This window comes from Mesoplodon mirus (genome assembly GCF_964341445.2).
Source record: "Mesoplodon mirus genome assembly, chromosome: X".
NCBI classification, from domain to species: domain Eukaryota; kingdom Metazoa; phylum Chordata; class Mammalia; order Artiodactyla; family Ziphiidae; genus Mesoplodon; species Mesoplodon mirus.
This window is the reverse complement of record NC_138981.1, coordinates 111,310,995-111,338,444: the sequence shown is the minus strand read 5'-3', so window position 1 is coordinate 111,338,444 and position 27,450 is coordinate 111,310,995. Positions and strand designations below refer to the sequence as shown.

Here is a 27,450-nt window from a genome sequence, read left to right as displayed (position 1 = left end):
TACATGAGTGTTCATAGCAGCATTTTTCACAATAGCCAAAAAGCAGAAACAACCTACTGATACATATGACACTATTAATGCATACAACAACATGAATGAATCTCAGAATAATTCTGCCAAGTGAAAGAAACCAGCAAAAAAACAAAAAATGCATACTGTGTTATTGCATTTATATAAAATTTGAGAAAATGCAAACTATACAGTAACAGAAAGCAGATCAGTGGTTGCCTGGGGACGGGGGACTGGGGAGGGGATGGAGTGAGCAATTACAGTGGGGCAGAATGAAATTTTAGGGAGTGCTGGGAACGTGACCGTGGTGATGGTTTCATGGAGGTATATGTATGTCAGAACAGCAAATTGCACACTTTTTGTATGGCGTGCAAATGTGCAGGTTACTGTATGTCGATTATATCTCAAAAAAGCTATAAACAAAAAAAGGAGCATGTTTTTGAACAGATGAACTGCAAGGTCCTTTCCAGCTCTGGTTCTGTGACACTCATTAGAGGGATTTATCCCAAAGCCTTGTACCAAAATGGTGCTTTGTAATAGGATACCCAAATCATTGAGATAAAACAGGATTTTGCCTGAATTATTGACAGACAGGCCTTGTTCTTTACCTTTCTGGGACTGTGTAGACAGAGCCTCAAAGCCCAATGGAACGACGGGGCAGGGAAGCGCACCATCCAGCCAGTGGGAAGACATCCAGGTCAGAGGAGGAAACTGGGGAAACGACAGCCTAATGAGCTCTGCTCTTTCCAATTTCTTTAAGTCTATGATTCAGAGGATCGGCTCGCCGTGGACATTCCAGACCAGTGAGGCATCTCAGGGCCATGAATGCATAGACATCCCAGGGGAAAAAACAATGGAAGACAAGATGGAAATGAGAAATGGCCTTTTTAGGTCTCTTGACCCAAATGCAAAGAGCTGAGAGGATATGGAGGAAGAGGTGGAAGTGTCCCTTCCCTGCAGGAAAGGAGATTATGACTTGACAGGGTCTGGGGAAATCAAATGCAAGACACCGAAGAGCTGGAATGTTAGGCCTCCAGGGATGCCTTCTAGATGGACGTGCCAGAGGAGGAGGAGGAAGGAGGTGATCCCCTCCCCGCCTGTTGGCAGTGAAAGCCAAGAAGGCAAGGAAGGGAAAGAATGAAAAGCTAAGAGGCACGCTTCAAAGTCATTTGTCAGCTGGGCAGCGCCTTAAGCCAGTGCCACGGCTGATGGATCACCTCGTGGAAAGCACCTGCGGAGATGGACCCAGCCCAGAAGGCTGTCGCCTTCTCCTCAGCCTGCACCTGGAGCAGATGCTTTAAAAGAAGACAAACAAAACCCTAAGTGCCCTCTGTGACTTGGGGCAATATTTATACTTAAGGAGAGTGGCATTTTCTTTTGATCCAGAGGGTGATAAGTTAGGAGCTTCAAGTCTGAAGCAGAGGAATTGAGTGTGCTTGTAATCTTATCCTACACAGCAGAGTTCCTACAGGAGTTTCTTATCCAGAGGAATGTTTACCTCAAGGATCCTTTCTCACCTCCACCCTTGCTTCTCCTGCTGCCCCAGGGCCCTCAGCAGTGTACTTCCCTGGCTCCCAAAAGGCTGATGACATCGGTCAGTATCATCACGATTCCTTAAATCAGTAAGCCATCTCGTGGTTTATAAAGCTCCTTCCCCTCCATGATCTCATTTTGATTATTATTCAACCCTGTGAGATAGGCATTGCTTCTCTCATTTTTAGGAGAGGAACATGAGTGATCAGAACACAGATGTTTGGATTAATTAACTAATTAATTCTTTCATTCATATAGTCATTCAAATAATGATTGAACACCTTCTATGTGTCAGACACTGCTTAGGTGCTGAGGACACAGTGATGAAACCAGACAGCCACAGGCCTTGCCCTTCTGGAGCTTAGTCTAATGGGATTGGGGGACAGGTAGGTGGGAAGAGGCGTTAATACAACGCAAATCTAATCGCAGACTATGAGGGATGTTATCACTGGGGAACCTCAGCTGGCCTGGGGGCGAGGGAAAGCATCCCTTGAGGAAGTGTTATTTGACCTTAGAGCTGAGCTGATGTATGATGGGTGTTAGCTGAGAAGATGGAGTCGGGTAGAGAGTTCTCCAAGAGGAGGGAAGAGTATCGAGGAGGCATTGTGGCAGGAAGCGACTTGGCCTTGCAGAGAGAAAGAGGGAGAGAGGCAAGAGAGGAGACTGGCGAGGTGGGTGGGGCCTTGCAGGCCACGGCCAAGAGTTGTGTCTTGACCCTCAGAGCCACAGGGAGCCACAGAAGGCTTGCAAGCAGAGCAGGGCCGGCCTGACCATTCTGGTTGCTTTGGAGAATGATGTGTGAGGAATGACGGGTCTTGAATGAGGATGGGGCAGCAGAAACATAGAGAAGTGTACATATTTGGGAGATATTTGGAGGCAAAATGGACAGAAAGTTCAGGCTCTTACGATTCCAGCATGCTAGGGATGCGAATGGAGGTGGTGCGGTGCAGTGGGTCGAATGGGAGTGCCCAAAAGATGTGGCTGTGTCTTAACCCCTAGAACCAGTGAATGTAACCTTATTTGGAAAAAGGTCTTTGTGGATGTAATGAAGTTACGGATCCCAAGATGGGATCATCCTGGATTATTCAGGTGAGCCCTAAATCCAGTGACACCTGTCCTTACAAGAGAGAGAGGCAGAGGGAGGTCACACAGACAGAAGGGAAGCCCATGTGAAAACGATGCAGCCCCAAGCCAAGGGATGCCTGGAGCCATCAGAAGCGGAAAGAGGCAAGGAAGGATTCCTCCCAGAGCCTTCTTGATTTTGGACTTCTAGCCTCCAGAGCGGTAAGAGAATAAGTTTCTGTTGTTTTAAGCCAGCAGGTTTGTGGTAGTTTGTTACAGAGGCCTTGGGAAAACTAATATGTGGGATTTTGCTGTAAAGCGGCTACTTTTCTTTTACTTCTTTTTTTCTTTTTTCAAAAGTGTTACATTTTTAAGGTTAGTACATTACTGGGCTCTCTCTTTATGTGTTCAGGAAATGTATGAAAGATGAAGAAGTGAGAAGCCAAGAAGATCTCAGTCTGTGGTCAGGGTTAAGGCCCATGTGGTGATGGTGCCAATCTCTGATCAACGGAGGGGTACAAACTTGGATCTGGGATGGAGCAAAGCTGACCGAGGTGATCTCTCTGACTTAACCTCATTATCTCAGAGCTCTGAGCTCACAGCCAGACTGGCAATAGACTCAACACCTGGTCCCCACCAGTCTTTGCTCTGTCTCAGCACACAAAGGAACCAGATTTGAGATCATATAATATCCCACCTGATGTAAGTCCAGATTAGATTAGCCAGCAAAGCAAGAAGAAAAAAGGTTCAATGGTCCCCTGGACCTTGGAGATAAACCTGCTCATTAGGGAGTGGCCATCCTAGTTCATAGGGCTTTGCTGCCTGAGGAAGGAATTCACAGGCCTCTCCTGGGGGACCAGTGTATTTATAGACCCTAGAGGAGAGGAAGGATGGAGGCTCCTGGGAGACGTCATAGAGGATGTTCAGAGGAAATGAAACTGCTCTGAAAGACCAACGGGAGGAACGGGGTCCTGCGTGGCTCTGGGTGAGGCCAAAGGATCAGAAAGAAACGGGCAGGATGCAGGGAAAAGGGGGCAGCTCTGTGGGGCTGGGGTGGCGGCGGCGGCAGAAGAGCAGTGCTTTACCTTCTTGGAGGAGCCCTCTTAGGACCGCTACCTCTAGTGAACAGTTAACCCGTCAGAAACATTTGAAATATGGCTGGTTATCTGCATTCCATCACCATAATACCTTTCAGGGACGTAGTTATGTGTCAAGTGAGGTGTATCTGTGAGGGAACCCCAGATCTCTTAAATATGTAAGAGAAGCTGAGACTGTATGTAGTTTGCAAAGAAGTTAGAAGAAATGTATAAGTAGAATAAACATTTCCGGGACATTTGGAACCCATTTGGGAATGGCCGAAATATGCCCTGTGGAAGGATTTAACACGCTGGGGGACTTAGGTATGGTATTAAATGCGAGGGATGTGAACAGAAGTAGTGTGGTTATGCTACAAAATGGCTACTTCTCTAATTTTTGCAAAAGTGATACCTTATAATGGTTAGTATTTGACTTTGCATGCTTGGGGAAAGGGCAGGTGTGAGCTGCAAGATCTTAGTATGTGGCCAGGGTTAGGATCCAGTTGGTGATAAGGACTGGGAGGCAATGGACACCAAAGCGAGGGGAGAATCATACAGCTAGCTGAAGAAGAAACCATAACAATGTCCCCAAATCCTGACGACCAGGTGTTTTCCTCCAAATGGTCATTAGGGTCTTTTGATTTATAGAGTAAGTTTCAGGCTAGTTTTCATGTAATTAACATCATGGTCTCACACTCAAAGTGGGAAAGTTAATCCCTGAGGATGTCTTAAGCATCTACTCTATGGCAAACATTGTGCCGGCTGCTCTGGGGCATATAGATGAGTTAGAAAGCTCAATTCTAGCCAATGGAATTAGAAAGACAAATACTTAGTAATGAGACAGTGAAAATTCATGTTCTCTGCTGGTGCTTAGCCAACCAAAGATCATTCGTCAAGGAACTAGTTAGTGAGGCATCAACCAGCAGCTGGACTTTTCTGCTGTTTTTCAAGTTCCTGTTAAGTAGCTCCAGAGACAGGGGAAGCTTTGAGGCTCTTCTTAAAGACTTTTCACCAAGGTTGCTGCTACTGAACTTCTTTGATCATTAATTTAGCTTATGTCTTAGGGAACAAATTGGATGAGTGATATTGGGAAGGTTCATTATTATGATGTGATCCAGCAGGCCTGATCGTGGAGAGAGTCCATGCCTAACCACAGCCATTTTGAGTGCCTTCACAGTCAGCTGGGGCACTGCTCAGCCGTGACATCTGTATGCCGGGAAGGCACTGAGGGAAACACAGGAGACAGGAGTTAATGAAACCTAGCTCTCTGTCCTAACTTTGCCACTCGCTTTCTGTGTAACCTTGGGCAAGTCACTATTCCTTTCTGGGCCTCAGTTTCTCCATCTGCATAATGAGGCGGTTGGGACTCTTTCTGTTATGAGATTTCTGTGATTACCGACCAGGCTCATCATTCTCCGGATGTCCACTCCCCATTCTACTTTTTATATTACTCCAGTCAAAACAGCCACTACCGATTGGGAGGAGGGGAGTTCCCATCTTTGTGTTATTTCTGCTAACTCTTGGTGTTGACCCATCTGAGCACCTGTTGGACAAGCTGTGATGATTTTACCCAAATAAGGATACTTGATATGTATCATAAACCCAGATTGATTATTAACATGACCATACAATTCCTTTCTGCATTCAATGAATATTTATTGAGTATTTGCTTTGGGCATTAGCACTGCTGGTGAGAACACAAAAATGAGCAAGACATAGCTTTACTATCTCATAGTATTGGTAAGACATACACAAGTACCTATGAGAATATATAACACTTATACAATGCTTGCCTTACTAGGAGAGCCAAGCACTGTACCAAGTACTTCCTAGGTATTGATTGGTTTAATCCTTCCAATAACCCAGTGAGCTAAGTCCCCCCCTTTTTTTTCAGATGAGGAGTCTAAGGCTCAGAAATCTTAAATAATTTGCCCATTTATCTATTTAGTAAGTGACAGAGCGGCCTTATTCCAGAACCCATGTGCTTAACCACTGTGCTTCACTGCTTCCTAATTTGATTCAAGACAGTTTGAGTTCAGTATTACAAGTGCAAATAAAGTGGTATATGGGCTCAAACAAGTGAGAATTTGCTTCTCAAAGTTCAGTGAGGGAAGTGTGTGGGCTTTCAGGTTAGGCAGACCTGGGAAAATTACTTAACTTCTGTTGGCCTCAGTTGCCTCATCTGTAAAATGGGGATGATAAGGAGTAGGACTACTTCATAGGTGTGAGGATTAAATGAGTTAATGCATGCGAAACATTTAGAACAGTGCTTGACACGCAGTGCATGCTCAATAAATTTTAACGACATCCCCCTCCTCCTCCTCCTCCTCCTCTGTGGGGATAGGAAGACAGGAATGGGCTGCAACAGGATTGTACTTTGAGTCTTCAGTGGCTGAACCTGCAGGCTGAAAGTTGGGTTTTAATGAAAACACTAATTCTAAGAGTTATGTGCACCCCACTGTTCATAGCAGCACTATTTACAAATGCCAAGATATGGAAGCAACCTAAGTATCCATCAACAGATGAACAAAGAAGCTGTGATATATATATAGACAATGGAATATTATCTCGCCATAAAAAGGAATGAAATCTTGCCATTTGCAACAACAGGGATGGTCCTGGAGGGTGTTACACTTAGTGAAATAAGTCAGACAGGGAAAGACAAATATTGTATGATATCACTTATGTGTGAAATCTAAAAAATAAATGAATATATGTAGCAAAACAGAAACAGACTCACAGATATAAAGAACAAACTAGCGGTTACCAGTGGGGAGAGGGTGGGGGGAGGGGCCAGATAGGGGTAGGGAATTAAGAGGCACCAACTACTGGGTATAAAATAAATAAACTACAAGGATATATTGTACAGCACAGGGAATATAGCCAATATTTTATAAGTTTAAATGGAGTATAACCTATAAAACTGTTGAATCACTATGTTGTACACCTGAAACTAATATAATATTGTAAATTAACTATACCTCAACAAAAAATTTTTTAAAAAAGAAGGTTCGGTTGTAAGTTGCCAGAGGGGATCCCTTTTTGAGTTGACTTTGAAGCAAGGTGAGCTCTAGGTAGAGCAGCCAAATGAAAGTCACTAAAATATCTCCTTGCTTGAAAGGGTGGAGCTTGATATTACTTTGGGGAATGGGACATACCTCATAGGACTACTATCATAATACCATACCTAGGAGGAAAACCTCAAAGTACTAGCATGCATTAACTCCCTGGATCAAGTGCATTCATTAGATTAGCCCCAGCAGAGATTGGTGCTTTGGTGGAATAAGATAGTGAACAGTTCTGATGGCTACTAAGAAGACAGGTGTGGATGGAACAGGGCAAAGACAGAGCCGTCCCTTCCTGATCAGTTCCAAGAGGTCAGAGGCCAGAGCCCAAAGGTGGGTGGGTGGGGGAACATATCAGGAAGAGGAGAAAACTAACACTGAATGAGCAACTACCGTGGGCTGGGACCTGTGCTAAGTACTTTACGTGCATTATTTTGTTTAATCTTCCAACATAATAAGGTAGGTACTATTATTACCCTCACTTAGTAACTGAAGAACCTTAGGCTCAGAGAGGTTAGATAAGTTGCCCAAAGTCACACAGTTGAGGCCTGAGATTGAGGGGCAGGATTTGAATTCAGTTATTTGAAATTCCAAAAGTTGAGTTCTTTCTAATACACCACACTGCTCATTCAAACCCAGAGGACAGGGAGCCAGACGAGTCAACCAAGCAGCAGTGGCTGGTGGTGATAACATGCATAGGACACTAAGCAGGACTGAATAGCTTGTGCACAGCACCAATGAGGGCAACAAGTCACAGGCTGGCTTCACATAGGTCAGCTATCTCATCTTTGTCCCCAACAGCACACTGAATTCTACCCCTTGTCCCCAGCATTGCCCCTGAGCTTGACTAGAAACTGAGTCTTGCCCCTCACCACAGGCCTGAGCCCCAAGTGCAGCAATGCACCTTACAGCCACTGCTGCCTCAGGGCAGGAAGGTGCGGATGGCTTCCTGCCCCTCCTCCCCACTCTTGGAGACCTTTAAACGTTGATTCTGCTAATATTAACTCAACAGTGTCATCTTCCTGAACAAAAGACAGAACACAGTTCTACCAACAGTTACTTATCTCTTCAACAAGCAGTCTCCAAGTGCCAACTTCGTGCCAGGCACTGCGTGAGTTGCTATCATTCCTGTGACCTTCAAGTCTAGCGGGGGCAGACAAGTATAAAACCCGGTCATTTGAATATGCTATTGAGATATACGGGAGCCCACAGGGATTTCAGAGTGACCCATCAGAGTTGCATCCCTTGCCTCACAGGCCTTGGCTCCGGAATGGGTACCCTGGTGGTGGACCCTCTCTACGGGCCCACAGAACATGGCGTGCAGATACACAAGTGCAGGCCAGAATCACTGCCAATGAAAGTTATGGCCATAGCTGTTATGAGGAAGACAAAGTCACCATGGGCAAGAGCAGCCTGAGAAAGGAGAAAGATGAGATCTTGGATCTAGGACTGGAAACATGGATGCAGTTTGGTTAAATGGAGAGAAGGATTAGATTAAAACATAATTCTCCCACGTGGTCAGCTCCTTAAATCTTGTTTTAAATACACGCCTTCTGTTTACTAAGAGTTGCTTGCCTTAAATTTGTATTGGGTTTGCCTTTGTATGTTGTTCCCTTGCACATTTTGAAAACTAAGTAAGGTGGGAAAAAGAATTACAGGAAAAAGAATGACTGGGGTGCTCTCTCCCAGCATTGTCCAATAGAACTTAGTGCAATAATCGAAAGGTTCTATTCTGTGCTGTCCAATTCAGTGGCCCCTAGCTGCAGGTGGCTACTGAGCAATTGAAATGTGGCCAGTGCAGCGGAGGAAATGAAGTTTTCATTTTATTTTAAATGTTGTTAGTATCAGTCATATTGGAAAGGGCAGCCCTTAAACCGCTTAGCAAATAGCCCATACACACCCTGGTCAAGGAGCGATTAAATATGAACGCTTCTAGGAACCTACTTATGGGGGTGCTCATTTGCAAATGTATGGGCTTGTTCCGTCAGGGGGTGGAGGATCATGGTTCCTAAAAACCATCCCGCAAGGGTTGATACCTTATTTACACGGTGCCTTCAGATACATTATCTCATTCAATCCCATAACAACCCTGAAGGGGGTAGCACGCAGATCATCATCCCCAGGAGATGCAGCAAATTTAGGTGACAACAGCAAGGCCCTGAGGCAGGTGAGGGTGGAGACTAGAGGTCCGGTGTTTCTCCTCCTGGGTGGAAGACTCTTTCCAGGAGGCAGCAGAGGGGGAATGATCTCACGCTACTAATGCCCACTGCTCACCGCCTGGGCCTCACGGATGAAGAGAGGTGCTCTGCCTTCCATGTCGCTGCCTTTTTCCTACTGGACTGGGGCTAATGCGGACATAGGCTATGAACAAGAACCCTATCTTATCCCCTTCCCACTACCTTGATTTAGGCAATAGGAAAGGTTTTGAAAATTTCATTTATATATTCAAAATTATGTCGGGAGCACCAACCACGCCCCAGACATTGTTCTAGTTCTGGGGATACAGCTGTGAACAAAGCAGAGATCCCTGCTATGGAGACTGATAAAAAATTGTGCATATGCTGGATTGTTGTAACATTTCAAAAACATGTTAAGTCTACTGTGGTCTCTCACATCTTTAATGGTACACACACACTGTCCAATGTATTTTTTGTGCAAATCTGGACTCGCACTTCAAGCAAAATGCCTGGCTGGCTGAAATGTGGAAACACTTTTCGATTCAGTCTTTTAACATGTGTTGAGTGCCACCTATGTGCAGAGCCCGATATTGGGGACTTTGGAGAGAGGCAGAAGAATGAGAAGACAAGGTCCTATCTTAGGGGGTTCCCCGTGCGGTGAAAGAGGCAGCTCCTTCTCTTGGGAGCTCCCAGGCTGTAGGAGCTGACAGCCTAGTCTGGGAAGGCAAACAACTTCAGGACCCACTTTCAGAGGGGAATCCCAAGTACATGCAAAATGAATCCAGCCTAGACTGTTTGGAGTTGGGTAAACGGTCCCTTGTCGTGATGATGGGGAACAAAAGAGGGGATGCCATAGGAGCTGTTGCATGTCCTGACAGCGAGGAGGAACCCAGGAGCAGCCTCTCCTGGATTACTGTTATCCTGGCAAGTCTTCTGGATGAGATGGGATTGGAGGTGCTGCTGTAAGAATGAAGAGGTCTGTGGAAGGATGGGGTGGGGTGGGTGCATTCCAGGTAGAGGGTGCCTCCTGGGGGATGGTAGGAGAAATGGGGGCGCTGGGCACAGTTCAAACCCAGCTGAAGATGCAGAGGAGAGAGGAGGGCCAGTGTGTGAGGGTCTCGGCCAAGTCCTTGCCGCTGCGGAGCGGCGGTGGGGAAGGACCGGGTCAGAGGTAGCGGGGGTGAGTGGGGGCAGCGCTGTTTAAGGAAGCGTGGCGACAAAGGGTTAAGTGTGCCCCTCCACCGCCCCAAATGCTTCCTGTGTTTGAAATCCTTCAGGTCTCCAAAACCCTCTGGCCCCCGGCCAGGCGGGCATTGTCCGGGGAGCGCTTGTGGGCTGTCAGAGTGGCCTCGCAGCCTTTGTTGTGGGACCACCTCGAGGTTCCCTCTCGCGCCCTGGCTGCGGCTGCCCAGTGCGTGCCGGGAGGGGGGCGGTGCGGGAGGCTTGCTCCCTCTCCCTCTTCCCGGCCCCCCCTCCAGCCCTCCCGATGACCACATGACCAAGTGGGCTCGCGGCCAAGCCACAGGCTACAAAATGCAGCCCCTGGAGTGAGCGGGGCACATTCCCGCTGGCAGCCTGAGCCACGGGCCGTTGGAGCCGCAGCCGAGCCGCCAGCCACTTGGAACGAGCTCGCCGCCGCCCCCGGAGCCGCCGAGGCCAGCTGGGCGGCGCTGCCCCGCGGCGGGAGAGAGGAGGCTGCGGCAGAGAGTAGGCGGCGGCCGGCCAGCCCGCGGCGCGGCCCGGGGCGTACCGTCTCGCGGCCCGGGAGCCACGCGAGCTTCGCGCCCGCACGCACGAGCCGCGACTCGCGCCTCCCTCGGCCTCCGGCCTCTCCGCCCCCACCCCCGCCCCCTGGCCAGGGCCGCGCGGCGGCGGCGGCGGCCAGAGGAGCAGCATGAATCTGCGGCTCTGCGTGCAGGCGCTCCTGCTGCTCTGGCTCTTCCTGAGCGCGGTGTGTGGAGGTGAGTGCGCGCCCTCCCGCTCGCCCGCGGCCCCCTCGCCGCTCTCCAGGGCTGCAGCCCGCGCGCTCCCCGCCCTCCGCCCTGAAGATCGCGCCCTCTCCGCCTCCCGGGAGCCGGGCGCGAGCCATGCAGGAGCCGCCACGCGCCGGGCCGCCGACGGACGGGGCGCCCAGGGCCAGGGACTCGCCGGCCGCGGGCACCGCTCCCTCCGGGGGGCTCGGCTCGTCTCGGCCTGGGGCATCACCTTCCGGCGCCTGGCCCCTCCAGGCTGCCCCTCGCAGTCCGAGGAGCTCAGGGCCGCAGGCGTGCGCCCTGTGTCCCGAGCCCCGCTCCCCACGTGGTGGAGGGTATGGGGGGGCACGTCCTGCTCCCCTCGTGGATCCTTGGAGGGAACTGACCTGAGGCCGGTGGGTTGGGCTCCTGCGTGGAAAGTTAGGGGCCGCCGGCCGGTCCGGGGGCCTGGGCCACTGGGGGATGATGATGTGCCAAGATGCAGACGTGACACTTGTTGCATAGGCAGGAGCGCGCCGCGGGGGAGGCGGCGTGGAGCCCAGCTGTGGTTCCTTTCAGCCTGCAAGTGAGCAGAGGCAGCCTCCCCCGGGCCGGGCCCGGCAGGGCCAGGTCAGGCTGGCCTCCTCCCTCACCCCCAAGTCCTGTCTGGTCTGCTCTCCTGCTCCCACGCAGAAGGCTCTCCCGGAGGCCTGCGTCCCACCCCAGGGACTTGGTTCTTCGAGATCCTGGCTCCAGTACCCCCTCTGACCCAGGCATGGTCATGCTTCACCTCAGTCCCCCTGTCTCCAGGCACCAAACCAGGAAACAGCACCTGACCCGATACCTCCATGCAGCTGGCCCCCACCTGCACCACACCCCCACCTGGCATACTTGGCACTGACTGGTGCTCCCTTGCCCTCCCCAAGCCTGGTCCCCACCCACATCCCAGCAGTCCCAGTCCGGGCTGCCTGTCCTCTGTGCGTCAGTGTCTCCTGGGGCTGCCAGCTCCCACCTCCAGCTGCCACAGTCCTGTGATCTGCCTGTCACTGCTGCCTGCCTGGCAACACAGAATAGGAAGGCCAAGACCAGGTGGACTAATGCCAGTGCCAGGCTTGGACTTACGGGGAGGTGGGAGCAGGGGCAAGGAGAGAGCAGGGCAGCAAGTTTCCTAGAGGAAGGGCCCAAGGCCCTACTTTGTTCCAGACCCTCCAGAACAGGATGCAGCCCGGGAGCCTCTGAGGGGCCTGGTGGGGCTTCCACCTCTCTCTTTGTAGGTCACCTCCTTTCTCTGCTCTTGCCTTTGGCACTGCCCTGGCCCGGGGAGCCCTGCCCAGCTTCTCGGGAAGGCGCACTGGCTGGGTCTGGCACTACCTGCCTTTAGCTAGCTGTCCAGTGATCTCTCTCTTCAGGCCTGAGCCCTGGCTCAGCCACCTCACTGGTAAGAATGAAGCAGGCTTTTTCCTCAGAAACTCCTGTCAGGCAGGCAATGGCAGAAAGAGAGCCAAAGATATGAATGAAGGACACCACATGGGCCTGCCCTCCTGGAGCCTGCCGTCCAGGGCAGTTGGCGAGATAAGACATCCATCCACAGGACACCACCACTGGCAAACAGTGGTGCAGAGAGGGCATCCCAGAGGAAGCTGGGCCTACCTGATCTGCACACTTGCGGCTCCCCCAGAGCCTACGGGGAGACCCTTGGCTAACTGACCCGCACTCGGACCTTTTCAGGGTCCAGCTGTTGGGGCATTACTGGTAAAGGGAGAGCCGGTTTCAAGGGGAGGGAGCACTGCATCTGGCTCAGACCCTACCACGTCCTGCTTCAATTCACCCTTCTGCATTAGGTCACCTATCTCCACAGCCGGATCAGGGTAAATTCGTTGCCCTCACATTTTGCTTAAGCCTAGCACTGGAAACTTCCAAAGCTCCCCCTGCCTCTCCACCCCCCCCGCCACATCCCCCCACCCCACCCCCGTCCTCTCCTGGGGCCAAGGGGGCCACCTCTGTGCAGGCGGCCACCAGCCCAGGGTCTGGGGACACATGTCCTGCTCCTCCTGCCTCCTGTCCTGGGTCAGAACAAGGGACCTTTTCGGAACCACCTTGCCCTTGGCCCAGACTTGCATGTTCTCCCCAGCCAGAGTCCCCAGTCAGCTCCAGGCCTGAAATCCATGCTTCCTCAAGACACGCCGTGTCCTGACTTGGAATGCACTCCCGCCACCACACACAGACTCCTCCACTGCCTCCTGACCTGGGATACACTTTGTTCTTCTGAGTCTGAGAGCTGCTGGGCCAGGGCCAAGTAGCCCTTGGTCTTTGTCTGAGCACCTCTCTGTCTTTCCTTGTCCCCCTCCTGCCCTTCCCCGGCCCCAGCTGAGGCCTGCAGCCACAGTGACAGCGTGAGGACAGCCTCCTGGACCCCTCCCACTCAGGGAGGGGGCATCTCCACTCCATCCCCAATGCCTCAGAACTAAGCACCCAGGTAACCTGAGTCAGGCCTCTCGGCGGCGGCAAAGGACTAATGCAGGTGAAGCGGACGACCAGGCTGCCAGGGCGTGATGTGTCCACGGCAGCACGGCTGGCGCGGGAAGACGGCTCAGGGCACTGGGCTGGGCAGACAAAGGAGGGGCGCTTCATCCTGGAGACACATGCAGGACCCCAGAGCAGTGGAGGGGACGTAGCCATTGCCACCAGGGCACTTGTGTGGGCTTTTAAAGCAATCACAAGACAGGCCAGACAGCAAGAGGAAAAAAAATGTTTCATTCCTAGTGGGGATGGCGTGTTCCTGAGAAGCGGCACACACCTCTTTGTGAACGGGCAGGGCTGGAGTTCAGATTGTGTGAAAAGCAAGCCCCGTTTACCCCTGCCTGCGCTTCACGGTGCAGGTGCTGTAGCTTCACTGCTGATGGCGCTTCGGTCCCTCTAGGCTCGCGACTTTTTGCAGGATTGCCCCAGCCTTCCTGAGTAGCAGATGCGTTAGAGGAAAATATTTAAGTATACTGGGGATGGCCCGTTTCTACAGGGGAATTCTTTTGTATAGCCAGGACCTCTGCAGTGATGAGAATCAAAAGCCTCTGATTTGTCCCTTTGGACAGGACAAAGCCAGGGTTTCAGGTGTCAGCTTATCTTAGGGTGAACCAGACTCAGAATCAAAAGTAGGAAACAGGTGGATGATGGAATCAGGGTGGGGGGAGGAACTGCAGACTTCCGGCTACAAGGAGGACAGTAAGCCCCCCCCACCATCCAGTGGGATGCAAGGTGCCAGGGGCTTCTGGGTGACTGCTCTCCAGGGCCTGGCTGAGAGCTCGGTCAGCTTAGGTAGCTCTTCTCTGCAGCCCTAGAGTCTAGACGTCTCACCGGCCAGAGTCTGAGCCCACCAGCCGTGCTCCTCATCCTGGCTCTGGGCCTCCCCTGTCTCTTAGGGACCCCTCCCCCCAACAGCCCTCCCTCCCTGACTGCCACCACCACTCACAGTCCTGGGTCTTAGCACTTGGAGAGGATACCCTCCCCATCTGGGCACTGTGCCTCTCTTCTCATGCCTGCTGTACCCCTGGGGCCATAGCCTGTGCCATTGGCCATCCCTGCAACACAAGAACCAAGACCTCACTGACACCTTCAAGGCCCTTAGGGTCCTTCCTTTTGCCTGGCCACACCCTCAGCACAGTCCTTTTCGCCCTGAGAGTTTCTCTGGTACCAACTTCTCATCAGTATCATTCCTGTCCTCTTGAGAGGGCAGAACAGCCTTGAGGGGACTTCAAAACACAAGGCAGAAGCTGAAGCAGCTGGGGTGGGGAGCTTAGTGCAGGGGCTTCCCTCCTCTCCCTCCCCGACCCAGCCCCTTTGCAGATGGCACTCAGAGGGTAGACCTATGACAGGCGAAAGCAGCCTCCTTGCCCCTGTCCATACCTACTGCCCCAAAGTGCAAACACAACTCGTGTTTTAATTTACATTAGGTGATGGGTTTAGGGGAGGAGCTGACACAGTAACCCACCCCCGACCAGAAGCATGAAGGGTGGCTGGTAAACAGAGGGGTCCTAATGGGCCTGTGACGTTCTCTCTGGGAGGGAGGGTGGAGGGCTAGAGAGTGTGTGCGTGCGTGTCTGGGCGAGAGAGCGTGGCCAGCAGCAGGCGCCAGGGGCCTGGGCAGGGAGGGCCCTAAGGACAATCCTTGCCTGCGTTTGGCCCAAGAGGAGGATAAATGCCTGGAAATTGTGTGCAAGTGGAGGAGGAATCACAAGAACCAAACAGCCAAGGAAGGAACCGGAGCGTGGGGATGCTGGAGGCAGGGAGGAAGGAAAGGAAGAGCCGCCAGGGGCATGGTTGGGGGGCGAGCAGCCAATGGGTGGTTATATGGAAACTGTGAGCTAGTGGTGGAGACTCCTGGATGGATGGAAACAGGTTTCGAGAGACAGGGATATAGCTGGAGGCGAACCCGATGGTGTGGGGAGAGGGAGACTGGGATTCATGATCACTGGCCTCAGAAGCTGTATTTCTGCAGACCAGCCCCATCCTGGGCATTGCACAAGCACTCTGCCCGTCTGCCTCCTGCCCAGCACCATCGCATCTCCCTGCTCTGCTTGCCTCTGGCGGCTAGCTTGTCTGTGGAGTGCCAGCTCGCCTGCCCTGGCTGGACTGCAGCCTCCATGAGAGGTGGCTGAGAGCTCGGTCAGCTTAGGTAGCTCTTCTCTGCAGCCCTAGAGTCTAGACGTCTCGCTGGCCAGAGTCTGAGCCCACCAGCCGTGTTCCTCATCCTGGCTCTGGGCCTCCCCTGTCTCTTAGGGACCCCTCCCCCCAACAGCCCTCCCTCCCTGACTGCCACCACCACTCACAGCCCTGGGTCTCAGCATTTGGAGAGGATACCCTCCCCATCTGGGCACTGTGCCTCTCTTCTCACGCCCAGGGGCCTCATCGTGTGTCTTTCCCTCATCGCACCCAGGAACACCCAGCACCACTTGGATTCTATTGGCAGGGCTTGGTCTGGCATCAGGAGGCTTCTCCTCTAAGCCAGATGTGGACAGATATAGAGAAGAACCCCCTAGAGCCGAAAAGGAGCCAGCTGGGATTGGAATGCAAGGGATTTGCATCAGGCACAGGATGGGGGTGTGATCCAGGGGTGAAAGGAGGTAGGGCAATGGGGGGGCGATACTAGCAGCCCACCCCCCTCCCGATGCACTTGCTTCAGGTGACGTTCACTCATTTGTTTACTAATTCATTTGTACAATATTTATTGGCCTCTGAATCTGGTCACAGGCTGACTAGAACCCAGCATAAGGCACACAGAGTCAGAGATTTCCCCCCCACCCCCCCCCGCAAACAATCCCCCAGCCACACCCACAGGGAGGCCACAGGAGCAAGCGAACCCCAGGATGGCCAAACACTGATGAGATGCCCAGGGGTGAGGTATGAGAGCTCTAGTACTCAAAAGTGGGTCACCTGCGTATCAAAGGATGTACAATCACATCATGTTCCAGATTTGCTTTAAAATATCTCTGCAAAGAAAGAAACAGGAGAACCAAAGCATATGTAACTCCATCTGGATAACTGTTGAATCTGGGTGATAGACACGTGATCGGGGGAGTTGTTTTCATTGAAATATTGTGCGTTTGAAATGTTTTGAGTGTTATCAGTCACAAGGGTGCCGTGGGAAGGTATTGTCTGCTGTGCCCCAGCCTGAGTACAGGCATGATGCCCCAAGCTGCACCCCCCGATGATGTTCTGAGCACAGAACATGTTTGTGCCCATCAGAAACATGATAGGACTGTCAAAAGGACATCAAGTCAGGTGTATAATTTGCAAATGTGAGTAGTGGGCTCTGTTTGCCCCAGGACAGTGTAAACATTGCAAATGGTTCATCGGTTCACTGATTGGAAGAGGAAAAACAAAAGCTCTGAGAGCGCCACCTCATGGAGAGACTGCCCCTCCTCTGGGGCCCTGGCCCATCTGCATCAGCCTTTGGGATAACAGGCTTTCTCCTTCCTGCAGGGCCCCTGCTGCAGACTTCTGACGGGAAGGGGATGGAGGAAGGCATCATCCGCCACCTGGTGCAGCCCAGAGGGCCGAGGAGCGGCCCAGGGCCCTGGCAGGGAGGTCGGAGGAAGTTCCGCCGCCAGCGGCCGCGCCTCTCCCATAAAGGCCCCATGCCTTTCTGAAGCAGGTACTTGAGCCTCTGGTCAGTGGGTGGCACAGAAAGGGCAGGGGAGGAACAGCCTGGAAGCTGGGTGGCCCTGCTGCTCACCGCTGGCCAGACACCTGCACCAGGCAGTGCCGGCCCCATGCATAACACCGGGGCTTACAGAGCACCTTCAGTTTAGACTGGAGACCAAGGCCGGAGAGGGGCTTGACACTCCCCAGGAGTTAGGTGCTGGCTCCCCTCCACTCTGCTGCCTAGGGTTGGGCTGGCCGGCCCAGCTGGAGTGTTATGGAAGTCCTGGGGGGGCCTTGATGAGCTGGGGAGAGGTGCCCCAGGGTATATGTGCAGGTGTGCGGTGTGGATCCTCACCAGAGGCGGGGAGGAAGGCAGGGATCCTTGGGGGTAGCCGCTAGCAGAGAACAGGAAGAGAGCTGCCCGGAGATGTGGGAAGGAGAGAGCAGGGCCTGAGCCTGCCCCTGAGGCCTGGCCTGCTGTCCTTCCCCCTGTCGCCAGGACAGGGTGGCACCGACTCAGTGGCCTGGGGCTTTAGGTTCAGGCTCGTGGGGCGGGCAGGTGAAGGCCCTCTCCTCTCCTGTCCTAGGCGGTTCCTTTGACCTAGGACACGTCAATGACCCCTCTCTGGTCATTTTTCCTCTTTTAGGACTGAAGGGGCCACCACGTGTCCGCCCCCTGTGATTCTCTCTACTCCTCCGTCGATTGGCCTGCTTCTCTGGAGCCCTCCCATCCGTTCGCCTCATCTGGCCCCTGTTCTAGCTGCTGACGGTCCGGCTCTTCTCGCCCACCAGCCTCCCCGAATGGATTGGCGTGCTCCTGCCCCTAGCAAGGACTCATTCAGTGCCCCTTCGTGACTTGAAGACCCTGCACTGGAAGGCCGTCCTTCCTCTCCGCAGCCCTCCCTCTGCTCTAGTCCCTACCTCTTCTGTCCAATACCCTTCCTGCCTCAGGTATGCCCTGGGGGCCGGGTGGTACCCGCCCTTCTTTAATGGGCTCCAGCAGATTCCACGGTTTCGCATCAGCACTCCCCCCCAGGCCTCCAGAGGGGCATAGAGAGCGGAGCAATGAGAGACTTTAGCGACAGGGACCGGGTGGCTGGGATGCAGACAGGGTGCCCTGGGGGCATGGGAATGGGGGCTTGGCGATCTGGCGAAGGGGGAGTGAAGCACTGGAGAAGAGGAGGAATAGCTACTGTGGCCTCTTCCTCATCCCCATGTTTGGCCTGGTTGAGGAAGAGGTGAAGGAGGGGCCGTGAAGTCCTTTGTCACTTCTCTTGCCTCACTGTCCCTCCCACTCACTCCCGCCCCCCCACCCCAGCTGGTTCAAGCTCCAGCTCAGGAGGGGAGGGTATGCGCCTCAGGTGGCTCTGTTCCCTCCCAGGAGCAAAAGCCAAGTAGGATGATTGGTTTTGCCAAGAATCACAGACGATCAGAGCCAAAAGGAACCTTGGAGTTCACTTAGCGCCACCTCCTTATGCAAACTCCTGCAGAAACAGAGGCTCGGAGAGGGATGGTGACCTGCTCAGTGCCGCTGCAGAGCCAGCGTGAGGGCTCAGGTCTCCGAACTCCCACGTGATGATGCCCTCTTCCTTCTTGATGATGTCTTCCAAACCCATTAAGTGCCTTTTCCCGGGGTTGGGGCTGGGGGTGGCCAGGAAGGGAGAGGGGGCCGGCTGTGAACTGCCCCATGGTGGGACGGAGCTGTTCCCTCCTCCCTGGCCTGCCCCTTCTGGTCCATTCCCCAACCCGGCCTGGAAAGTTCCCTGACTGGCCAGCTGCCCCCATTCCTTGCAGCACTCCCAGACCCTGGGTATTTTCATAGGGGCAGCTCAGGCACCGAGACTACCAGGAATCAGGAGGTGGCCTTAACCAGTTGGACTCAATGGCTTTCCCTTCACGTTGACTGGAACTTCTTCTCCCAGTGGCCTTTCCCTGAGGAGGCAGGGAGTGGGGAGAAGAAGAAGGAAACAAAGAAGGAAGGGGGGGGAGGAAGGAAGGAAAGATGGGAGGAAGTGTAGATCTCAGCAGGCTTTCTTCTCAAAGGCCTCGTGGGAGGGAGAAAAGGGAAGACAGGAGCCTGATGGCCACCTATGTACGTGTGGGGCAGGGGGAGTCAGGGCCCCCGGAGTCCCAGAACAACCCCGACGTTTGCCTACCCGCCCCTCCCCCTTCCCTCCACTGCTGCTAACGCTGCTGCTGCTGCTTTAAGGCCACCCTGGGGAGCCAGGCTGGGCACCTGCCGCCCCCCCAAATGCCCCTCAGCCCAGAGTGGGGTCTGGCCAGTGTCCAGAAAGCCTCTTCTGCCACGGATGTCCCCACTGGGGCTGGGCCTTATTCCCCCTCTTCCTTTCTGCATCTCCTGTCGCATCAGTTGCCCAGCCCAGGGGGAAGGGCGGGGGTGGGCTGTGGGCAGCGGGAGAGGGACGGCTGGGAAAGTCTGGTGACCCAGGGCAGTGGAGGTGCTGAGGGGCCGTCTTATTTAAAGTGGTTGTGTATGATTCTTATACTAATTTATACAAAGTTATTAAGGCGCTTTTCATTAAGAAATCGTCCCGTTCCCCTAAATGTGTTCACTGTGTTTGTAAAGATTGTTCAGTGTAAATATGTCTTTATAATAAAAAGTTAAAAGCAGACAATTCGCCCTTACTCTTGGAGGTCACGTTCAGGAGGGGCACACCTCTCTGCTGAGATCCATGGTCCCCCCCCCCCCCCGCCCCGCAACCCCGCGCCCATGAACTTCATGTGCAGGGAGGGAAGTGCCTGCCTCCTAAATCGGTTCCAGGTCCAATGGCTTCAAACTAATTTGCCACAAACTCACAAAAGGAATCTCTATGCTTAATGACCAGTTCACATAAAATGCAGTCCACTTTTAAGTGTTTTGGCATCTGAGTGTCCTAATTTTGTTTTTTTTTTTTTGCAGTGTCCTTTGAAGGATCTTTAAAAAAAATTATTTAAGAACATTCTGATTAAAGGTGGGATTTCTACTAAAAGTTGTTTTATATCCTTGGTGTGCGTCTTCTTCTATTTTTATCTACTTTTGAACACTCTCGGGACTTTTTAGCCAGTTGCCTTTCTTGAGAAATGTTCTGTTTCCTGCAATAAATACATTTGTTAATGACTTTGTATGTATCATTTTATGTTTCACAAAGTAGAGTTGCTTGATGCACGAGATAGCCTGAGAAATAAAATGCAAGGAGTTTGATGCAATTCTGCCCCATCTGTCTCACTTCCTCACGCTTGTTGTCAAAATGCCAACATCTTGGAGAACAGGAAGGAACATTGGGTACATGCTAATTTGGTTAATCAACTCATCAGGTGTACACAGGTATACACGATCCAGAGTAAAACCCAGCAAAAAGGAGACAGGAGTGATCCAAAAAGTGCATTCGATAAATCTTGTGGGAAATTCCACAGATTTGACAAGTATTCAGTTCTAGAAATATACAATTTGAAGAAAGGGTCTTCAGACACTTGCTAAAAAGTCATGAAACTGCTCAATGAAAGATAAAATAGAAAATGCCACCCACAGGCGTACACAGCAATCTTATCATTGACAAAATGTTGCAGATTGTGACATAGTGATTTAAAAATATGACATTGTGTTGGAACTGCCTCTTAGGAAAATTGGTACAAAAATGCCTTCTTTCAAAATTACTACTTTGACTTTTAGGCAAACTGGTTGTCAGAGGAACTGGTTTTAGGCAAGGAGGTTTTGGGCGGGCTGGCTTTATGCTGATTGGTCTGTTACCGCCCTAATCACCCCCAAAGCTCTAATTTCACAAGAAACCAAGGAGAAGGGGCCGGGGGCAGGGCAGGACAACTTAATACTGATCCGTGAGTGTGTAGCCCTTTAACAGTTTACGGAGCTCTTTTTAAAAAATATCAACTCATTTTATTATCCTAACAACTGGGCGACACAGATCCCTGTTTTACAAATGAGAAAACAGGCTAAGAGAGTTGAAGCAACTTGCCCAAAGGCTCACAGCCGGTAAGTGAATCTAAAATCTGTACTTTGAGTTCTAGAATGTAAACTCTTTCTATGGTACTATGGAAGGTCCCCTAATTAGAGAGAAGACTTAAGTACAAAATGTACTTAAATCCCAGTAAGTGCACTGGAAATAGATGGCGTGGTGTGGACTGGTGGGGTCAGAGAAAGGCTCACGGAGACACCAGCTTACACCGGCCCCAGAAGACCCAGTTGCCTTTGGTTAAGTTGGCAGGAGGATGGTGCACAGTGGACGTGGGGACAAGGAAGGGGAGTTGCCACCAGTGTCCTCCAGGCATATGTAGTCACTGTATGCAAGTGGGTGGAGGCAAGTCTGACCTCCTTGGGGCAGAGGATGAGGGGAAGGAAAGCTGGTGGCTTTCTGTAAAGATAATTAGACATCAAACCAAAAGAAGGCAGGACATATGGGTTGGCACCATTTGGAGATATCTTGACCAAATAAATACAATATAATCAGAGTAGGGGGCTGTTTTTGAAAATACAGAGGGAAAAAAGAAAAAGGAGTTCACTTTTTGTTCACTGATTACTTCTGGACCAAGACCTGGAAGGGTTGGGGGTGGGGTGGGCAGCTGAACCTGAAAAACAACAGTGCTTCAAATCCACCTAGAAATTAGGCAGCCCCTGAAATGAAAGAGATAAGGGAGGCAAACAGACTCAGGCCACACACAAGGCTTTTCAGGACCCCAGGCGTGGTATAAAATGAGCCATAGCTACTTAGATGCCTAACATTTCAGATTCTCCCACAAGTCCTGGCTGACCCAGGCAGCCATTCTGAGGTGCTTATAGAATTCTATTTTTCACGCCTGAAGGTTATTCAGCTGAAATTTCTCAACCCCAGATTTCTGACCAGAGTGGGCCTGTACCAGCTGACTGCCAAAGGGAATGGCAGAGAAGATCTACCATCTTCTTTTCTGGTCCTAGAAGGGGCTACTGACTCAGCCAGCGTTTTTCTGGAACCCCCCCCCCCCCAAATGGAAGATGTCTCCAGGGTTCCTTTGAAAAACCAGTTTTCCTACATACTGACCAGTGCTCAGAGAGGGACACCCCCGGCTTGCTGCCTTGGACTTCAGTCAAAGGCCGGAGCTGCATCTAGGACATTTCCTTGCATGTTTCAAATCAGGGATCAGCAAGCTTTTTCTGTAAATCGACTTTGCAGTCTGTGAGGTCTCTGTCCTAAGTACTCAAGTCAGCCATTGTCTTGCAAAAGTGGCCTTAGACAAAATGTAAATGAACCACTGTGGCTGTGTTTACAAAAACAGATGGCAACCCTGTCTCATGTGAAGCATTGGCAAGCCCTTCAGCTGAGCCCTTGAACCCTTGCCTGCGGCCCGAGGAGAAGACTTCCTTTCTGCAGCAAGGTCTAGAATTAAGAGAATTTAATAAACTGCTTATGAGCTGCCTTCTGTGCCATGCTATCTGACAATAATTATACTAACAGAGGGCTTTCCGTGGAAGGGGAAGTCTGGAGTCAGATCAGGGTTCAACTCCCAGCACCACCGTTTACTTCTCTGTGAGACCTGAAAGCCGGTGTCTCCATGAGCCCCATTTCCGCAGCGGGCAGGATACTCTGTCTGCTTCTGAGCGCTGCGGTCAGGACCAAATGCGATGATGCAGGTCTAGTGTTGGGCACGGTGCCTGGCCCATGGTGTGTGCTCCCTAGTGAGAGGTAATATTATGCCCACTAAGCCACACTCTAACCCTGAAAGGTGGACAGGGCAGTCATCATTGTCCCCAGTTTATAGATGGAACGACCGGCTCAGGGAGGTCAAGTCACTTGTTCAGATTCACAGAGCCACTAACTGGCTAGCGAAGCCTCAAAGCCGGCTCCATCCTCAGCTCGCTAGGAGTCTGCTTCCCCAATCCGAGTGTGCCTGGGGCACTGGAAATTTCCAGTCTCCTAGACAACCCACAGGGCCTCCCCAGGGACAGATGGCCCTCAGCACTCTCCCCCGTGGCAGCGTTAGATTGGGCAGCACCCGATCCTGGATTTTGGGGCCAGGCACTTGCTCCAGGAGACCTGCCTGGCCCTCAGGTTCCTTTCCACCTGAGGCCAGGTGCCCAGAAAGCCGAGTTCAGTCCTGACTCTGCTTCTGCCCAGGGCTGGCCGTGGAAGGGCCCCTTGGCCCCTTCTGGATCTCAGCCTCCTCACCTGCCTGGCCGCCTGGAAGGAGTGGGTGGGTGGGAAGCAGCTGCTTGTGCTCAGGGCTTTGCTGGGGTTCCAGCAAACAGTGAGGCTGCTTCAGGCCACTCTCCAGAGGGAATCAGTGCTCTGGGAGAAGAAACAGAAGAAACGGTGGGAAACGGGACCCTTGGCCAGTGAGGAAAGCCACCACTGGGTTACGTGGGTCTGCCCAAGCTTCTCCTGGCCCCAGAGGCTGCTGGGACCTCCATTTCATACTTCCCCCATCTTGCAAACCAAATGCTTTCTGACCTTCCCTGGGTGTGAAAGAATTGGCAGGCTGCATAGCCCAGTGGCCTGAAGCTACTGGCTCAGCACTCGGGATCCTAAACCCAGCTTGGCCTGTAACTGGCTGTGTGACCCTAGGCAGGTCAGTTCATCTTTTGGGGGTTCCAGTCCCCCCTCATCTATTTTCATAGGACAACAATCTCTGCTTTCCCTACCTCAGACTTACAGAATCCTAGAAGGGCAGAGCTGGCAGGCTCCTGGGAGGCCATTCAGTCTCCTGAGCCCCTTAATTTTTACAGACCTTTGACAGAAGAAAGTCGGGCTCAGAAAGGGAAAGTGACCCACTTAAAGGGACATAGCTAGATGATACTGACAGACACGACACGACAGGTAGGGAGCAAATGCTTCCTGTGTGCCAAGCACTGTTCCAAGCACATCGCCTGTCCTGGCTGAATTAGTCCCCATCGCAACCCCATTTTATAGCTGAGGAAACTGAGGCGCAGAGAGGCTAAGTTTGTCTGAGCATCTTCTGTGGAATGTAATGGAATGAGGGGACCAAGGTGACATTGCTTTAAAGCAAGGTGAAGGCAGTACTGAAGTGCCAAGCAGTCACTCAAGGGCTGCCGTCCCCTCCCGGCTATGGCAAGGGCTTCACTCAGGCACCCTCAGTCTCAGGGCAGCAAAAATGCTCGTATCTGTGGGACCTGGGAGGCCGGCGTGGCCGGAAAGAAGCCTTCTTCCCATCTAGGCAGGGGTGTCTCTGGCTCCCTCCCCAGCAAGTGTGGGGATAGGAGCCGGTGACCCTGGCATAGTTTCATCCCCCTGTCTCTAGACCCCCAAATTTCCTCACAGCCTAGAGTCCTCTCACCTCCTTGGGAACTCCTAAGCCCTCAGGTGTGAGGGGTGTGAAAAGATAAAGGAAGGTAAAGTGGGAGGGGAGAGAGCACACAGGGATGGGGGGAGGAGGTGTCTCAGGAGGGAGGGCTCACCTCTTGGTCCCTTCCACCTCCATCACCTCAGAGATCTCAGACGCTGCTTTTCCCAGGAGTTTCAATCTCAGTTTCCTCCTACCCCACCCCAAGGTGACTCTGGGCTAGTCCCCAGCCCAGCTCTATAGCCCTCTCCACCCCCACCCCTGCTCCCACATTGCCTGTCAAGTTTCAGATCCCATGCCTTAATGCAAGTTTCAGAAGTAGCTCCACCTCCCCTCAACCTAGGCTAACATTTTCAGAACCCAAGCACAAGAAAAGGGTGTTCTGCCTGCACAAAGACCAATTCAAAAGAATCACTCTCCTGGACAATGAGCTAAAAAAAAACACCTACTCTGTGTAGGACAGTATGTGAGAGACAGCAGAGAAGACTCGATCCTCACCTTGCCTCTGGGAGGCTCAAGGGACGGGTGTGTGGCGAGGGTATGACAGCCCTTGCTGCCTGGTGCCCTCTATACCGGTCCTGGCTGCTGCCCTGGTCCCAGCAGGAGTGTGAGGGAGTGAGCATCATGTATCTTTCAGGAAGCAGAGGCTGGGAAAGCCTCAGCCCAAGTCACCAAAACCCCATTTCCCAGTGCACCTCTAGTCTCCCCAGCCTTCCCTTCCCTGGTTCTCTGCCTCCCCTAATTCCCCCAGTCTTTCAAGTGCCAGCTAAGGCCGCCTCCGCCATGAAGCCTTACCGGATGCTCCTCCAGCTCTGAAGGTCACAGGCAGGTGATGCCCAGATGGGAACCCAGGCTTGTTCTCCCACCAAAGCCCATGTCCTTGCCAAGCATACACCTTCTTGCCAGACTGAGCATGGCCTTCAACACAATGGGGGTGACGATGCCCAGAGTGATGACTGACGGGGGAATCTAATGATCGCACCTTCCAGCCAGGGATCTGGAGGCTTAAAAATCCTGGCTCCTCCAAGTACTAAGCCTGGGTCACACTTCACCTTTCTGGGCTTCAGTTTTATTGTTTGTAAAATGGAAATAATAATCCTTAGCTTCCTCACAGGCTGGTTGAAGCTGAAGTGAAGTTTCTGAAGTGAAAAGGTTTGGTACAGTAAAGAAGTGATGCAGGTGTGAACAGTGTCGACCTCAGAGGGTGCCCGGTTTGCATGTGAAAGTGCTTTGTCATCTGCAAAGGGCCATAGAAATTCATTTCTCAACATTCAACAAATGCCTTTGAGCGCCCACTCTGTGCCACATTGCTTACAACCTGGTGAGGGAGATCCGATGTTATTCAAAAGCCACAAAGGCTGGTCTGACCAGGACTGTGGTCAGGGCTCTGGGGACAAGCACAGGACTCTAGGAAGTTTATCTCGGGGAGAGTGCAGGATCCAGATGGGGAGGAGAATCAGAGAAGCTTCCCTGAGGAGAAGTGTGTGGTGGGAGATGTCAGGGTGAATAGAGGTAAAGCAGGAGAAGGGAAGTCTTAGGAGACGGAGCACATGGCTTGGGTCCAAAGGCCAAGGAGGGAGTAGTGTGCATGTGTGATTTCTTCTTCTTTTTTTTTTTTAATGAAGATATACATATCTCCTTTTTTTTTGGCCAGATCTCAGTTCCCCTACCAGGGATTGAACCCGGGCCACGGCAGTGAAAGCACCGAGTTCTAACCACTGGACCACCAGGGAACTGCCCATGTTCTTTTTTTTTTAAAATTAATTTATTTATTTTTGGTTGCGTTGGGTCTTCGTTGCGGTGCACGGGCTTCTCACTGCGGGGGCTTCTCTTGTTGTAGAGCACGGGATCTAGGCACGTGGGCTTCAGTAGTTGTGGCTCGCGGGCTCTAGAGTGCAGTCTCAGTAGTTGTGGCGCACTGGCTTAGCTGCTCTGTGGCATGTGGGATCTTCCCTGACCAGGGCTCGAACCCATGTCCCCTGCATTGGCAGGCGGATTCTTAACCACTGAGCCACCAGGGAAGCCCCCCATGATTTATTCTTAAACCCATTTCACAGACAAGAAGTGGGGCCTGAGAGTGGCTATGACTCGCAAAATGAGAGATTCCATTCAACTCCTGTGTGCTGGCTGATTCCCTTCCGAGCTCTCTGCTAGGCAGAGAGACAGCCCAGCCCTGCTATGGTAACTAAAACATCCTCTCCTGGTAACTTGCCCAAAGCTCTATTGATTTCATCAGCTGGGCAGGAGGGGCTGAGGCCCCACACCCATGGGACTGGGTGGCTGGGTGCGCCTGGGCCAGCTCACAGGCTGGCTGGACACTGTACAACTTCTTAGATGTTCCACTTTCCTTGGGCTCCGCCTCCCTGTCTCCTCCAGGCCCCTTAGTTTTCCGGTGAAATTCAGTGTGGCGTGAGAGGCTTCCCCCTGCTGGCTGAGCCTGGGAATGGCAGGGACTTCTCACGGGCCACCTCAGCTGTCCTGTTCCCCAGAAGGTGTGAGGAACGGCAGAGACCAAGGTGTGTGTGGAGGGGCAACCGATTGGAGTTAGTCAAAGCTGACTCTTTTAGTTGCTTGTGCTTCAGGACTCTGAGTCTGTGAATGACGTTGTGGGTGTGAGTGTGGATGCCCCATGACTTGAGAGGGTGTCTACAGGTCATGGGCACATGTGGGCTGTGTGTGTGAACACTGACTGGGCAGGTATGTGCATTTGCTCCACGGTGTGCACTGTGTTTACAGCCTGTGTGCATGCTACCTGCTGTGCGTGGTAAGTGGCTGGGGGGAGGAAGAGAAATTGCCACCCAATGTGCCGGGGTGAAATTCTCCAGCTTGTGGCTGCAAAGGGCAGCAGCCAGCTCTCTGAGTCCAGGCCAGGCCCTGTTTGCATCCTTACAAGACTTTCCTAGGCTGTCTGGCTCTCAGGCTGTCCCAAAGAGCATTTCCTTCAGCTCTCCCACTTTTCCTCCTAGCAGGTACTCCCCGACACCCCTGCAGCTACTGGAGGAATCTCCTATAGCCTCTGGAGGCAACAGCAAACCTGATTTCTGCATGTGCTCCCGGGAGAGGCCCAAAGGAGCACCCCGACGCTTGCCAAGGCCCGCTCCACAGGTGCTCTTTTCTTGTGTGTGCTAGTGCAGACTTCCTGGGTGAACTG

At 52.3% G+C, this 27,450-nt stretch overlaps 1 protein-coding gene across 1 annotated transcript; it reads left to right on the top strand.

Annotated features, from left to right (window-relative positions):
• Positions 1 to 10,493: 10,493 nt before the first annotated feature.
• APLN (apelin) lies at positions 10,494 to 20,209 on the top strand. Its single transcript, XM_082609753.1, has 3 exons — positions 10,494 to 10,883; positions 16,851 to 17,022; positions 17,660 to 20,209. Exons 1-2 carry the CDS (start codon positions 10,817 to 10,819, stop codon positions 17,015 to 17,017), a joined length of 234 nt encoding a protein of 77 aa, XP_082465879.1. The 5' UTR covers positions 10,494 to 10,816; the 3' UTR covers positions 17,018 to 17,022; positions 17,660 to 20,209.
• Positions 20,210 to 27,450: the final 7,241 nt, after the last annotated feature.